The sequence below is a fragment of the Eubalaena glacialis genome, chromosome 6 (assembly GCF_028564815.1).
Source record: "Eubalaena glacialis isolate mEubGla1 chromosome 6, mEubGla1.1.hap2.+ XY, whole genome shotgun sequence".
Lineage (NCBI taxonomy): Eukaryota > Metazoa > Chordata > Mammalia > Artiodactyla > Balaenidae > Eubalaena > Eubalaena glacialis.
In genome coordinates, this window is record NC_083721.1 from 60,121,237 (window position 1) to 60,138,554 (window position 17,318).

The window sequence follows — 17,318 nt, forward strand, 5'->3', positions numbered from 1 at the left end:
AAGATAATCTGATTTACTAAATTTATGAGTTTAGGCTTTAAGATGTTGAAATGCTTATGAGAATCATGTAAATGTACAGTTGACCACTGAACAACATGGGGATTAGGGGAGCTGCCCGCCTCCCCTACCTCTCTTTATCCACAGTTCTGCATCCATGGGTTCAACCAGCCTTGTAGTACTGTAGAGTGTATTTACTGGAAAAAGAATCCGCATATAAGTGGACTCATGCAGTTCAAACCCGTGTTGTTCAAGAATCATCTGTATAAGTTTTTGTTATTATTAGCTTTATTATAGTTGTTTATGTGTTTAGGAAGGTTTTGTTTATGGGGTTTGCATGTCTGCTTTCTTAGTGGCTTGCAATTCTTGAGGAAATCCATTATGTGAAATGTTTTTTGCAATTGTGTTTAACAGTGTAAGAAGAGCAGGGTTTTCAATTTATAACTGTAGAAGATGCAACATCGCTGAGAACACAGGCTACTGTACGTATTGTTTCCTACACACAAAAGCTTCTATGAGATTAAAAAAAATGCCAACTAATGTCACTCTGGGATGGATCCAAAAAATCTTTTTGATAAAAGTGACTCTGAGGCTGAAAATAAGGAATTTGAAAGAGAGCCAGAACAGAAAGAGCCTGAGCAGGAGAGAGAAACAACAGTGTTCAGAGGACCATAGAATTTCATTCTCAGTGGAGCAGAGAGAATGTATTAGGGATCCCTAGGAAGGTAGGTGCCAAAACCCCTTAACTGGAAAACTATGCAAGGGGCAGCTAAAAAAAACCCTCTCCAAATGGCTCCCACTTCCAAAACACACACACATACTTGATATGGTAAAAATGAATCTGACTGGTTCCTTCCAGAACTCTTTGCCCTGAAGAAGCTCTGGTGGGCAGTGCCTGGTTGGAAAACAAGGCTGTGATTTGTGCCTTTTCAGCAGAGCCTGGTGCCTGTTCTGTGGCTCAGGAAACAGAGCTCAATTGTCCCTCCCTCCCCTTGCCTCACTTTTGAACTTAATAAACTTTCCTGGCAGGCAGTGCTACCAAGCCAGACCTCCTCCGCTTGTAGGTACAGGATCTCCATCTGCACTGAGGTCAACACATGGGCGTGAATGGGCAGAAACAGACAGGAAAGCAGATCAGGAGAAACATGTTTGGATGCAATAAAATGTAAACCCGGTAGACTTCTGCCCTGCTGCTCACCCTCCCAGGCTGCCCCAAACTCCTCCTCCTGCCAGCAACTTCTCCTACAGTGACTTTACACAGCTTCACCAGGGTTGAACCACACGGAGCTTGGCTGCTGGCAGCCATCTGCTGGGTTTCAGCTCAGGGGTTTTGTCCGTATTTGCTGTTTCCTCTACCTCAAATATGAACCTTCTCTCTCTTGTCCACTCCTATACTTCCAGTGTCCAGAACCGTATCTTCACTTAAGAGCCACTCGGAGAACATGCGTGGACGCCTGAGTGGAGAACAGGAAATGCGAGGATGCTCTTTCAATGGCTTCTTCAGCATTTTCTGCTTTAGTTCACCCAAGGGGCAGAGAAGACCCTTCAGGTTTTGCTTTCCACCTTCTGCACAAGAAAGAGGACTTTTGCCATTGTCCTTAGGGGCTCAAAAGAGAGGAACAGGCAGCTCTCTGGAAAACTCATAAAGCAAAGCTTTTTAAAGGCGCAGATGAGGACTTCCCTGGTGGTCCAGTGGGTAAGACTCCGTGCTCCCAACGCAGGGGTCCCGGGTTCGATTCCTGGTCAGGGAACTAGATCGTGCATGCATGCCGCAACTAAGAGTCCACATGTCACAACTAGGAAGTCCGCACGCTGCAACTAAAAAAAAAAGATACCGCATGCCACAACTAAAGATCCCGCGTGCCACAAGAGACCTGAGACCTAAGACCTGGCACAGCCAAAATAAATTTAAAAATAAATAAATAAATAAAATAAAGGCACAGATGGACTCTGTACTCAGTCCTTTTTTTTCATACTGGTGTCCTAGGTCCTGCTCGATCCCACAGAAGAAGAGAACGCCAGGTTGGTATGCAAGAACCTTGGATTGGCTCTGTCTCTTCTATTTACTAGCTCTGTGACCTCAAGCAACTCACTGATCTTTATACATCTTTTTCCTTATAAGTAAAAAGAGTTAAAGATAATACTTGGCCCATAAGTTTGCAATGAGGAACAAAGAAGATAATATTTGCAAAGATTTAGTTAATTTTCTCAAGAGGTGTGTGCTCAATCTATGTTAACTATATTATGGTTATTGATGATATTATTATTTATCAAATCAAGGAAAGTCTCACTTGGTGTGTTTCAGATGACTGGAGGTTTCTTAGAGGTGCTTCAGGTTCGGCAAATGTTTAATTCTATTTTTTAATAGACTTTACTTTTTACTGTTTTTTAAAAAATAGACTTTAGTTTTAGGTTCACAGTAAAATTGAGCAGAGTAAAAATGAAGTTTCCCAATACTCCTTGCACACTCCCCAGATACAGCCTCGCCCAGTATCAACATCCTGCACCAGGGTGGTACATTTGTTACAATCAAAGAACCTACATTATTACCCAAAGTCCATACTACACATTAGGGTTCACTCTTGGTGTTGTACCTTCTATGGGTTTCAACAAATGTACAGTGACGTGTATCCACTGTTATAGTATCATATAGAATAGTTTCACGCCCTAAAAATCCTATGTACTCTGCCAGCTCATCCCTTCTTTCCCCCCAGCCCCTGGCAATCACTAGTCCTTTATTCTCTTCATAGATTTGCCTTTCCAGAATGTCATATAGTTTAAATCATACAATGTGTTACCTTTTCATATTGACTTCTTTTACTTGGTAACATACATTTAATTTCATCTATGTCTTTTTGTGGCTTGATAGCTCATTTCTTTCTAGCATTGCATGATACTCCATCGTCTGGATGGACCACAGTTTGTTTTTTCATTCACCAAGGACATCATGGTTACTTCCAAGTTTTGTCAATTATAAATAAAGCTGCTATAAACATCCCTGTGCAAGTTTTTTGTGCAGACATAAGTTTTCAATTCTTTTGGGTAAATAACGAAGGAATGCAACTGCGGATCATATGATTAACAGAGTGTTCAGTTTTGTAAGGAACTGCAAAACTGTCTTCCAAAGTGGCTGTAGCATTTTACATTCGCACCAGAAATGAATGAGAGTTCCTGTTGCTCTGTGTCCGTGCCAGGACTGGTATTGTTAGTGTTTGGATTCTGGCCATTCTAATAAGTGTAGAGTGGTAGCTCATTGTTTATACATGTGCTTATTTGCCACCTGTGTATCTTCTTTGGTGAGTTGTCTGTTCAGGTCTTTGGCCTTTTAAAAAACTGGGTTGTAGCCTGATTGTTGAGTTTTAAGAGTTCATTTTATATTTTGGATAACAGTCCTTTATCAGACATGCATTTTGCAAATATTTTCTCCCAGTCTGTGGCTTGTCTTCTCATTCTCTTGACTGTGTCCTATGAAGAGCAGAGACTTTTTATTTTAATGAAGACCAGCTTATCAATTCTTTCTTTAGTGTATCATGCCTTTGATGTTGTATCTAAAAAGTCATCACCATGCTCAAGATCACCTAAATTTTTCTCTTATGTTATTTTCTTGGGCTTTTTATAGTTTTGCGTTTTATATTTAAATTCAAGATCCATTTTGAGTTCATTTCTGTGAAGGGTAAAAGATCTGTGTCTCTATTCTTTGCCCCATTGTGTTGCCTTTGCTCCTATGTCAAAAATGAGTTGACTATATTTATGGGGCCTACTTTGGGGATCTCTATTCTGTTCCATTGTTCTATTTGTCTATTCTTGCACCAATACCACACTGTATTGATTCCTGTAGCTTTATAGTTAAGTCTTGAAGTTGGGTAATGTTGGTCCTCTGACTTTGTTCTTCTCCTTCAATATTGTCTGGACTATTTTGGGTCTTTTGCCAATAAACTTTAGAAACCATTTGTTGCTGCCCACAAAATAACTTGCTGGGATTTTAATTAGGATTATGTTGAATCTATAGATTAAGTTGAGAAGCACAAACATCTTGACAATAATAAGTCTATGCATGCACATGGAGTATCTCTCCATTTATTTAGTTCTTAGATTTCTTTCATCAGAGTTTTGTAGTTTTCCCCATATAGATCTTGTACATATTTTGTTAGATTTATACGTAAGTATTTCATTTTGGGAGGTAATAATGGAAATGGCATTGTGTTATTCATTTCAAATTCCACTTGTTCATTGCTGGTAAATAGGAAAATGATTGACTTTTGTATATTAATCTTTACCTGCAACCTTGTTATAATCACTTCTTAGACCCAGGAATATTTTTGCCAATTCTGTCGAATTGTCCACATATGGCATCTGCTAACGAAAACAGTTTTATTTCTTCTCTCTCTCTCTCTCTCTCTCTCTATACATATATATATATATGGTCTTTCTGCATTAGCCAGGACTTCCAGTAAAATCTTGAAAAAGAGTGGTGAGAGGGGACATTCTTGCTTTCTTCCCGATCTTAGCAGGAAAGCTTCTAGTTTCTCACCATTAAGTATCATGTTAGCTGAATTCTGTTTTTAAGAATGTATTTAAGCTATTATAAATTTAAATTAAAAATAACATTCAAGTATGTTTGCATGCCTAATTTTAAATAAGTGTGAACAATTAAGGCACTATATTTTTCTTCCAGGGTGACTTCTGGGCAGTCTTGGGATGAAGGCCACTTCTGCATCCCTGAAATTCTTTTAAATTTGTCATTGATTAGGAACATTTTAGATCTGGAGTAGTTTTTTATTCCTTGGAAGACAATGCTGAGCTTCCTCATCATTCCTTCTAGAGAAGGTGCCAGCAGATTAATGGACTATAGCTGACTCAGTCAAACTCTGATCAAACTCTAGGATATTTTGACATGGAATTCAGATCTAGTTCACTAATAGCTGGTTTAAAGGTTGAGAAAGGATCATTTCCTTACTGTAGACTCTGTGCTTCCCAGTACTGAATTCAATGGCAGATATAAGTTGCATTAAAGTGGCTCCATAATAACTTCCGTAGAGTCATATTAGTGTCTTGGGTCCTAAGGGGCATTCAAAAAAAAGTATTTTGTCATATGTTCAGACTGTTTTACAAAACTTCCTTATGGATAGAAAAACAGAGAAACGAGCTGGTTAGTAAAATCCTCCCAAATGCCAGCAGAATGGACTCCATGGCACTCCTAGACCTTCCTCATAGGAGGGTTTTGAGAGGTTTGTCTGCTCACTCCTTGCCAGCTTCAGCTTCAGCTTCAGCTTCAATTCCTCCCTGACACTACAGACCTTACACTTTGGCAGGGGACAAAATAATGAGGTTTGTTTTGTTAGTTCATAAAATTTGTTTTTATTTATTTAAAACTAATTTATTAAGAAAGGCTTTATAAGGAATAAAGAGTAATATAATAAACATGAAATCCACCGCCATGAAATTTAAGGAATAGATCATTGTCAACTACCAATGTTGTTTAAACTCTTAGGAGGGCAATCTTAGTTCATTTTCTAGATTGTTAAAGTTTTGTTTTTTCTTCATACCTTTTGGAAATAATGAAATTTGATGTGGGAACCAGATGTCCATTTTTTGTGCCATCAAATGTTATATTTACTGCCAAACAAGGACAACTGTTATACGTGTCATAATGACTCTGATTCACTTATTCCTCCATTCAATAAATGTTTATTGAGCTTCTATTATATGAGAAGTGCTTGTGTTTTACTTGGCATCCAGTGTCGGTGTTTTTTTTAATTTTAAGTGAGATGATTCCTATAGCTTATTCCTTGGGCCATATTGTTAGTCTTATGGTTCTTTCAATACCATCTCTGAGGGAAGCTTGATGCAACTCTGTTCTCTGAGGTAAATGGATCCTTCTCATTTTTGCCTAAACCTACGTATTATACTTACATTATACTTACAGCTGTCTGCTCTGGATTTTCAAGAGCAGCTCTGTGTTCAAATTTTTATCTTAATTTTTGGCTCATAAATGTATATGTAAATGGTTCCTTTGCACTTGTCTTTGTTGAGAACATACCCTGTATATTCGTCACATAGGGAAAGTTTTCTGTAAATATTTGTTGAGTAGATTGATAAATATGTTTTAATTGGAGACAGAATTTATCAAAAGGAAAAAATTATATATTGCACTTACTTTTCATCTAGATTGGAGTATTTTTAAAGGGAAAATAAGATCCTTACCACCTAAAGCTTCTATGTTTGCCCATCTCTGACTCAAAAAACCCTGTTACAACATTTCACATTGCTGTGTTTGTGTTCATATGCACACTTTTCTCTGACAAGGCAAACTGTCCCTCCAATTCTACTCCCCTTTGTAAATTTTCCCCATCCCTCAAAGGCAATTCCCCCAGGAAATTTCCCCAGGACCAGTCTCCATGTTCCTTGACTAGACATGTAAAGTCTTTGGATAAAAAGAGAAAAATTCAAGTTGTTTTCTCTAGGCTTTTGTCCTTTTGCTTCCCAACTTCTTCAAAAGAAAAACAAGAGTATGAGGGCAAGGGGACCCCTTTCCTCCAGAGTTTTTCAATAAGACAAGTATATATTTTAAGTATAACAAACTGAATTGTTTAAATAAACAATTCAGGTGTTGCATAATAGACTTTCACGCCTCCAAACAACATGATTTTAGATTTGCCAGTTATAAAAGGAAAAGAAAAAAGAAAATATACATTTTCCCTTTTTAAAAAGTCAGTCATTTCTAACTTCACTCTCCTAACTTACAGTTTTTGGCACACATTTGGAAATTAATCATGTACTGACTCATGTGATGATATATATCATGTTACTTAATGTCTGTAGAGTTGTTTAATAGTTTATTGGTTTAGAAACATGATAAGTGTTCCAGGAAGATACCCCAGGAATCTTGGAAGAAGGAGAGGAATTATTTGGGGGTTAATTGAAGTGTTGGGGCACTGGAATTGAGATTCCTAAGTGAAAAGGAAAGGTGTGGGAGCAAAGTTTGTTTATGCCTCTGGAGTGGGAGCATAGCCTCAGATGCCTACAGGAGTCAGCGGAGATAAATGAAAATAGTTTAAGAAGAACAGGGAGTTGCAGAATATGTGTCAGACTTGAACTCAACTACTAGGTAGTGGGAAATAGAATGGCTAGGAAGGTAGAGAACTGCCCCTGTGGCACTGGGATAATTGTTTGTGGTGGATTGAAAATTAATATTTTTAAGTGTAAGTCCTGGTCGTATTGTTCAAATGTCCCAAAATATCCTTTGACTGAGCTCAGGGTAATTTTTCCCAAATTTCTCAATGGAGTATCCAACCTGACTTGAAGCTCCATCCTCTCCATCTCACTTGGAATTGCTATTCTCAAGGGAAGAGTAAGGGGATTATAATGAAGGTTGTGCCCCCTGGAATATTTTAAAAGGTTCTTATCTCTATCTTGGATGCCTCAATAAAATTCCTCACGCTCTGTCTTCGTAGGCACTTTTAAGCTAGCCCTTGCCTTTCTCCTCACCATTATCCTGGCCTCTTGGCCTTGCATCTGATTTTCTCCCATGAAACACACTCTCACCCTATTTAAAGAATTCTTTGTTTGGACTACTCGACTCACAACTTCACTTTCTCCAAGATTCTGTTTTGTTTCCCCTTTGCTCGACAATTTTTTCCGTTGTGAAGCCGCATGTTCTTCCCAGACTCAGTGCCAGCCTTCAGAAACCCAGCCAAGAGCAAAGCCCTCAGGTCCCTACACACTAAGGAAAGGAACTTAGACATGGATAATGTCACAAGAAAACTAAGGAAATTGAGAGAAAAAGTTACCCAAGAACAGCAAGAGCTCCGATAAAGGTGAATGAGTGGACAAAGAGCCTTCCCCACTTTGGCAGTGATAGCAGCCAGTGGGATTGGTTTTTACAACAGTTAGGCTCAGCTGCTCTCCAGTTAGCAACAAGGTTTCTGCAGCCACACTGCAAATTGTGCTTGAACTTCTCATTGAATGAGGCCATAAGGAAGTAAGGGGAGAGGAGAAGCATATCTCCAGGACAAAAAAAGCTCAAATACCTGCCACAGGGACTATAAACCACTCTAGACCTTCACTGGAAAATAGAAAGGAAATGGGAGAGGACAACTCTTGAAATCCTTAGTGGAAGGAAACCACTGTCAAAGATCACTGAGATTTTTGTCGTCCTTCCTCTGCTCCCCAGGAAGAAAAGCTACAGATGTTTCCTCAACAGAACACTTTGAACATAGTAGAATAGTGCAGCTATTCTAGACTTGGAGCCAGAAAACCAAGGTTCACATTCTGTCACAAACGTCATTGTTCCATCTCCCACAAGTCAGTTACTCCTCTAAACCTTGACTTCCCCATTTTAAAAAAAGGATTCATCTTGTACTATTGCACAAGAGGTAATGTGTATAAAAGAACTATCAAATACTAAAGCACCTCATTAATTTGAAGTTGCATTGTGACTTAATATTTTAGCACTTACGGTATTCATACCATGTATTTGTGATTTAAATGATACAGATTTGAAAGGAAATTTGGATTTTCAGTCCAAAACAGTGTGAGTACTAAAAGAGACCCCCAGCAGGATAGAAATAAGTAGTATAATAGTATGATGGGGTTTGGAGTCAAACCTCAGTGCAAATCCAAGGTCTGCAATGTACTAACTACATAATGATAAATTTGACAATTTCATGCCCACATGTCCTCATCAGTGACTAATTCTTGGCATTGTTTTCAATGGGATTAAGTGAGAAAGCATAGCAGAGCATAATGTTAGTTTTCTTTCTGCATTGATGAGGAGCAATAACAGGGAAGTTCTGAGTGGTTGGACATGAAAAAAGAGGGAGCTGAGGACACACAAACTGCAATGTCACGTATAATAATACTTTTGTGATCAAAAAATAAAATAAAATTGGACAAAGACTGCAAATAAATTCTCAGAAAAATCTCTCCTAAAGGGCCAATCAATCAAATCTTAGCATAAGTTTGAGAGGACACACACAGGGAGAAAAAAAAAAACCCAAAAATGTGAGTTTAGTGATAAAAGTGAAAGAATATCTCATTTTATGTGTACTTTTCCCCTTTTATGAGATGATAAAATTATAGATTATAATAACTGGTTTTGCTTAATTATATAGGCACAGTGAAACAGTTCTAATCAATAATTATCAATTATCAGTTAAAAAAAAAAAAGACTTATTTTGCTTACCCAGGAGAGAATATCTGCCTTAAATGTTGCTCCTTTGACTAGTCACTCACACCTACCTGGTATGTTAACAGAAAATTATTGCAAAAGAACACAGCAGGGACTGAATATAGCTAACCTCTTCTCTTTAGCTATACCTCAACCTGGACTTACAAGTGACAGGCACTTGTTAGAGTCATTTGATGGTAAAGTTAGGTGAATAAGTATATTCAGGAGATTGGTTGTTAGAAATTCTAGACAGGATTAGACAAAAGTAAGTCTGGGTCTTCAGGAGGCTATTGTAAACAAATTCAGCAAGTGTGTTTTACAGTAACCACTCTGTTATTTAGAATTCCATCTACTACAGCTTACTTCCTCATTTCATGATAACAACCCTGAGAGAGCAGTATTTCTGAAATAATGCAAGACCCAAAACATAATAATTCTTTCTTACATGATTAATGATATCCTTATATCAAAGCACTTTCATAAATTTTACTACATTTATTGTCATTTTACATATTAGGAAACTGAGGTTCAGAAATGTGACGGGATGGACTCAGTCTCATAGCTAGCTCGTGGCAAAGCCAGGACTCAAATCCCCTTCTCCCAACACCAAAGACAGTGCCCTTTCCAGTGTACCTTGCCTGAAAGAGTATCAGATACATGAAAAAATTAAATTACATTTTCTTTCCCTTTAGTATGGGAGGGGACATCCTGACTCATTGGCTGAATTGATAGAATAGAAAGTGACTAATCCAAGGCAAACAGACTGACCTGGGGGCCCAAACAGAGATGTCCTTCATTCCAGACCTCTTTCTACTGCTTTATCCTTGCTCATTTATTTGTCATCCATTCCAAAGATTAAGAAATGGAAAGAAACTATTACAATAGAAAGTTCATAAAGCGAACTATTTGTAAAACATGTGCCAAATATGATCAAATAACATTAGATTATAAACCTGTCACTTACTTCATCCGTTTAATGTTTTGAACTTGTGTCAAATTGACTTGACACTTGAAAACAAATAATTGAAAGTCTGTCATTTATCTCATTTGTATATAGTTTATTAGAAATTATGCCCTTAAACATAGTCATGAGCTATGTTTTTCATTCCAAAAACCGCCAATACTTAGAACAGAGCCTGGCACACACTTGATGCTTAAAAACTATTTGTCGGGCTTCCCTGGTGGCGCAGTGGTTAGGAATCCGCCTGCCAATGCAGGGGACACGGGTTCGAGCCCTGGTTCAGGAAGAGCCCACATGCTGTGGAGCAGCTAGACCCGTGCGCCACAACTACTGAGCCTGCGCTCCGCGACGAGAGAGGCCACCGCAATGAGAGGCCCGCGCACGGCAATGAAGAGTAGCCCCCGCTCACCGCAACCAAAAAAAAAAAGAAAGCCCACGCGCAGCCACGAAGACCCAACGCAGCCAAAAATAAATAAAAAGCTGTCAATTGCTCAAAAGCATTTGTGTAAGACATTAACATTAAAAGGAAAGACAACCTCAACTTTCACCAAATCTACATGAGTTAGGAATATCCTTTAAAAAAAAAAAAAACTATTTGTCGAATGAATGAAAGTACAAACTGTGCAGTGGTAACGAGAGGCTGAGAAGGAATAATGAAAGAAAAGAGGAAAGAACTGTATATTACAGACATGACCTTCCGTCTTCTATCTGCCTGGATGGTGACAACGAAAGATTACACAACTTTGGCAACAGTAGAAAGCTGATGAGGAAATTTTCTGAAATAGGATGCTTCATATCCAAGGAAATCAGAGAACAAAATTCACTGAATTTAGTTTCCTTGTGCATTCAAGTGTTATTAGTAATGGAACTCATAAAGACATTTTTATCGTATATCAACAGCAAGGAAATTATCACCTTCTTAGACAACATTGTTCTTGAGTTATTCTAGTGCTACTCAAACTCTTATGTGCACATGAGCCACCTGGAGAACTTAAGAAAATACAGCCCTTGTAGATTTGATTGAATGAGTCTAGTGGGGCCTGAGATTCTGCATGGCTAAAAGCTCCCACGTGCTGCCAACACTGTGGATCCGTAGATTACCCTATCAGTAGTGTGTGTTTTGTTTAGTTTTGGGGGGGATTCCCATATTTTCCTTCATCTTCACTAAAACCTTACCATTTCACCATAAATATATACTCGATGTCAAATATAAAGGTCTGCGATGTACCTTAGGTGAAATTTTGGATTGATCCTTCATCCTTCCTGTATCACCAGTATACTTAGGTCACCAAGTCAGACTATTGATGTGAGATATTCTGATTCGTCAATCTTATTATTATGACAATTTTCATCATTGAGAATGTGAAATTAACCACGTTAGGAAATCACTGACATCCCACCTGAAAATGACTGATCATAGTTTCTTTAACAGGTTGTCCAGCCATCAAAAAAATTCTCTTTAAAGAAATTCCTTTTTTTTTTTTTTTTTTCAGTTTATTGCTATTACCTGAGGCTATGAGCTGGGTCACACCTCTCTGAAAATTAAGGCTAAGCAACCATTTTCAATTATGGTCTCTGTAGGTTGTGAAATGTTTTGAAAACAATTTTATGGTGAAATTGAATACCATAAAGTAGTGAAATTGGCAAAAGATTTACATTATTTAACAACTATAGTCCAATCAAGGTAATATTTCTGCCAGTAGTTCTCAGACTTGAAAATCAAAGTCACTTGGAAGACTTCTTAAACCACAAGTGCCATCTGTTTCTGCTTCATTAAGTCTGGGTGGGGCTTGATAATTTGTATTTCTAACAAATTCCAAGATGATGTTCTATACCACAGTTTCTCAACCTCAGCACTATTGAAATTTTGGTATGAATAATTCTTTGTTATCCAAAGGATAACAAATGAACCAAAGGAACCAAAGAAACCAAAAAAAAGGACCTACTGTATAGCACAGGGAACTCTGCTCAGTATTCTGTAATAACCTAAATGGGAAAAGAACTTGAAAAAGAATAGATACATGTATATGTATAACTGAATCACTTTGCTGTACACCTGAAACTAACACAACATTGTTAACCAAATATACTCCAATATAATTTTTTTTTTTTTAAGGTGTAGACTTATTTATTTATTTATTTTTGGCTGTGTTGGGTCTTCGTTTCTGTGCGAGGGCTTTCTCTAGTTGCGGCGAGTGGGGGCCACTCTTCATCGCGGTGCGCGGGCCTCTCACTATCGCGGCCTCTCTTGTTGCGGAGCACAGGCTCCAGACGCGCAGGCTCAGTAGTTGTGGCTCACGGGCCCAGTTGCTCCGCGGCATGTGAGATCTTCCCAGACCAGGGCTCGAACCCGTGTCCCCTGCACTGGCAGGCAGATTCTCAACCACTGTGCCACCAGGGAAGCCCCAATATAATTTTTTTTTTAAAAAGGAATCAAAGACTAAAATTGTCTTTGTGGTGTTTTCCAGCAAGAGGCCAAAAGCCCCACACCTGCTCCAACTTCAGTCTCCTGGAGCCCTTCTTTAGCCATGCTCTGTTCATTTGGTATCCTCACCTTTCTCCAGGAGATTGTCCCTATTACTGGTGTATAGAATATGGGGAACTTGATCCATTTCCTGAATGCAGAGATATGTTCCCAGAATCCAACGCTGTGAATTTGAATGCATTTTTATTGTGTCCCAACCTTATTGGCTGGTAAGTCACTGCTGTTGCAGAATTTCAGACATATCGAAGGTTAAATAGGTTGTTACTGATGTTTTAGGACACTACTGTCCTAACTAACATTGTTCCAAGACCTAAACAAAAGACTACAAATGGACATTGGAACACAGTCCATTCTTATGGCAGGGGCTATCTCCTGATACCAAGTAGCTTGTCTAGAAAACACATGTGATTCATGCAAAATCACATCCTCCCTCTTTCTCTGTCTTCTATTTCTCACTTTGTCTCTCTCTCACTGAACTGCACTTTCCCTGTGTTTGAACAGTATTTTTTCAATTTTCCTTTGGATTCTCCATTAAAAATTTATTTTTGCATCCAAGAAGTATTATGTAATCTTTGTAACTTCATTATGATTGTGTATTTCCTTCATTTAATTCATTGAGTCACTTCTGGGGAAAAATATTACAAGAGACTTAATGGAAAGTCCAATGAATAATGATGCTATTGATATCAATAAAAGGCAATTTCTTCCCGTTAAAGTTTAACTTTCATATTGACCCAGAATTCTTATTAAGGGAAATTTCTCAAAACTTATTTTTGTTCATTTACTGAAAGAAGTCCATTAACATTGAATTCAAATTTACATTGAAACAGGAAAAACAACTTTCTTTAGAAAATGTGATTCAAAGACACAAAATGAATTCCAGAAGTCTCAAATAATGAAGACTAATAGAGGGCTGAAGAAGAGAAGAGGGTAGATTTTCTTCAAACAAATCCTGTACTCCCTTCCTCTGGCTCTCATTCCTAACACCCTTACCACAAGCCCTGCCAGACCCTGCAGTTCCCTAGTTTCCTTCTCCATCTTCCTTTTGCTCTGCCTACCCCATCTCCACTAAAAAAAAAAAAAAAAAAAAAAGACTGAGAAAGGCCTGAGTAGATGCCATCTGAAGTGGGAGGATCTCTTCTCTAAGGAAGAGGAGGTTTTAGAACACGGGCAGTACAAGGCTATAAGAAAGACAAGTAAAAATTCCTGCAGAACAGGGCCAGGGCAGAGGAGAGCTCTGGGAGCTAAGCATAGGATGCTAATACTGATGCTCAGAGGGACCAGCTACATCAGAGACAAAGCTCAGAAGATGCCCTGGGGCTAAAGGAATTGATGTTGAAGGAAGCAGCAGAGCTAGCAAGAATGGTAACTTACCTTCACTTATAAGTTTACATTTTATTTGATATTTTGTAATACATACATAAATTTTTGCGTTTGAAATGTATTATATATTTAGCTTTGTGGGTTTTTAAAATTTTATGAGTTCTGATCTCATTTTAAAATTAAACTCCTGGATGTGGAAATAGTGAAACAAATCCTTAAATACCAGCATTGTAATTTTTCTCCAGTACTGTGCTCACTTATTCAACACGTCTAAAACTGAAGTGATACTTGACCTCCAAGCACTTCTTCTCCATCAGAATCCACAGTAAAAGGAATCTCCATTCCTTCCTAGGCATTCAAACCCTGGGTATTATCACTGATGCCTCCTTCTCACTCAGTCTCCAAATCCAACTTGCTACCAAGTCTCAAAAGTTCTACCTGTTAAATATTTCTGGAATCCACCTCCACCTCTCCATTTTCTGCTGGCAACGTTCTTGCTCACCTAGATGACTTCCAGAGGCTTAAGATTTGTCTCCCTCCACCCCTTCTTTCCTCCCCAGTTAATTACCCATACACGAGCTAGTGATTTTCTGAAACCCATCTCAGGCTTTACATTGTTGTTAGAATAGAATCCTCACGTGAGGCGTACATTTTTGCTAGTCAGTTTTCTGGTCAGTCAGACTCCATTCCCTATCCGTCCCTGAAACATAACTCCAATTTTTATGTGTTTTTGAGGAAGGTGATCCCACCCATAATCTAAGTTGTCTTAAAGGGTGGGACTTTGTTGGTTTCATCCAATCAGCACTTAGCATTTGTCTGGTTCAGGAAACATACCAACTTGAGAAAAAGAGACTGCAGGAGGTGTTTATTGGATTCTTAGGGAAAAGCAGCATTCTACTCTTCCAAGAGAGAATTGGGTGAGATTTCTTTTTTGTTTTTTAATCTTTTCCTGACGTGAATAAAGAAACACAGAACCTCTAGGAAAACTGGCAGCTATCATATGCAAAAAATGGAACCATAGTTACATTAACACTGAAGACATCTGAAGAAAGCAGAGAGGGGGACAGGTAATAAATTAGTTCCTTTTGTCCATATTTGAGTTGCTGGATATACCCTTGTCTGAAGCTCAGTTTACCACTAGAATTTTCTATTATGAGAGCCAGTAATTTTTTTCTTTTTTTATGACTTAAGCCCATGTGAATTTCTTTCTGGCCTCTCCCAGCCTCTTCAGTCTCATCCTACCCCTCTAAATGAACCTCTCTGGGCCACATGGCCTTCTTTCAGCAGCTTGACCACATTGAGGGTTTATCAAAGAGTTTCCTACGTATTGTTCCTTCTGCCTGAAACATTCTTTACCCCTGTGCCATTACCAATGTATTGCCTCTCAGCTCCAAATTCACCTTGTTGCCTGATCTGTAAAAATAGACCTGGGCCCTTTAAATATTTTCCTTTTGGCAGCTGACATGATGTTAAGCCTTATCAGTTGAGGGCACTGGAGAGATACTGTAGGAACAAGGAGTTTCCTTCCCTTTCCAGTGTCTCATTTGCCAGGCTCCTGGAGAGCATGATTTCTTCTTCAGTGCTTGGACCATACAGTTTTCATCAGTGCGAGATGCCTGCATGGCACAGCTTTCTCCAGCATTTGGCTATATGTTTTCTTTAATTCTTGACTAGAGCAGTGGCTCAGATAGTGTGGGCCTGTTCCCTAGCTCAGGTCATTGTTTTCTGTACCCTCAGCCCCATGTGTGCACATGCTGGCCCTGAGCTGCCCTAGCCTGAGCTGCACATGGGAGTGCACTGGGTTCATATAAAGGAATCCTCTCCATTCCAATGGTACCCTCAACTCCCACTGTGTGCCCCACCCTTTCTTCATGGCTGCCTACCAGTCTGCCTGCCTGTTCTCTGCCCAGAGATTGTGAACCAGCTCTGGCCCAGGCCATCTGGCAATCTTCTCCACCCTCCAGTGTTCTACAACCACATCTCTTTCAGCAAACTCTTTCAATGAAAGCTGAACCTTCCTTGCAAATTTGTCCTTCCTTAGGTGGGCTACCCAGCCCTAAGGTACCTTTTAGAGTCCTCTTTCCATGTACATAGTGAATCTCCTATCTTAGCTTGATAATTTTTAAATTAAACTTCCCATGTTTAAATTACTGTCACCTGATGGGACTCAAGACGATGCACCCCCTTTTCCTATGGCCGCTCATATTCCTGATCTCATTTTCTCCAGCAAACTTCCCTTAACCTCCAGACTTAAGTTAGATCCTCATATTAATTAGCTCTCATTGCATACCACAGATTTTTTTTTTTTTTTGGTTTATAATGCTTACAAACATAATTAATGTTTGTGTGGTTATTTGCTTAATATCTTAATTACTATCCTGGAAAGGATATTAAGAAAGGGGAAATGTCTTTCTTGGATTCCTAACATCTAACACAATGCCTGATACAACATAGCAGGCTTTCAGAATACTGATTTTTTTTTTACTGTATATTATGTATGTATGTGAATTTTATGAAAAGCCCAAAGTAGCTATGAATGGGATAAACAGGGAGTATGAATTTAGGCAGGTGTCACTCTCTTAACCAAGTTCACTCTGGTAGGGCTAACAACATTTTGAGTGTTCAATAAATAGTTTATTAACTGATGGCAAAGAAAGTATGTTTCCTCCTACATTTGGACAGCATTCCCTTGTACCATGAAAGGAAAAAGCTTCAGAAAGTCATTTATATTCTATCAACCTCCTCAGACTAATGACTAAAGAGGGCCCTTTCTTTCCTGTCAGAATCTTGGTAGAGTGGAACATAGCCAGCATATGTGGACCCTTAGAGTTCAGAGTGAACAAGTTCAAGATGCATAATTTTATCTGATCACTAGCTGACCCCCCAGGCGTTGCTATTCAGAATGTTAACGATTGTCAAATTAAATAAATTCTGTTGTTGCTTAGTCAGGAGATAGTTCTCTTAAGATGCAGCACAGTGATGGATTAATACCGGAAAGCTGAAGCATCTGCTTTTATGATTTTTATTTTTGGCTCATACTGGAAGCCAGTGTTTTCTTTATTTGTTAATGGCCTTTTAATATGAATGGTCTTTCCAGATCAGCAGTTTATGGGCATCTTTCCAAACATCAATTTGATGTTTCCTGAAGAATGACTGCTTCTTTCTGTGAAGCCCCCAAAGTAACTTTTGTATGTACTACAGAGACTATATTGTATATCAGAACATCTATAATGGGCATTCGTTGGTCTTGCTACCAAAGTCAAGACTCCCATCCTGTGGGCACAGGATCCTGATTTGGTTTTGGGGAGTCACCCTTCTCCAAGCTTCTGTCCATATGTGTAGAGTGAAGTTGACCTTACACCTGGCTCTGGGGATGCTCTTGT

At 38.8% G+C, this 17,318-nt stretch overlaps 1 protein-coding gene across 1 annotated transcript in view; it reads right to left on the minus strand.

The window, feature by feature from the left end:
• Positions 1-1,354: 1,354 nt before the first annotated feature.
• Positions 1,355-17,318, minus strand: part of BTLA (B and T lymphocyte associated) — a 56,087-nt gene continuing 40,123 nt past the window's right edge. Inside the window, 1 exon segment of the mRNA XM_061192730.1 lies at positions 1,355-1,594. Within this exon segment, the coding sequence (XP_061048713.1) occupies positions 1,355-1,594 (240 nt within the window).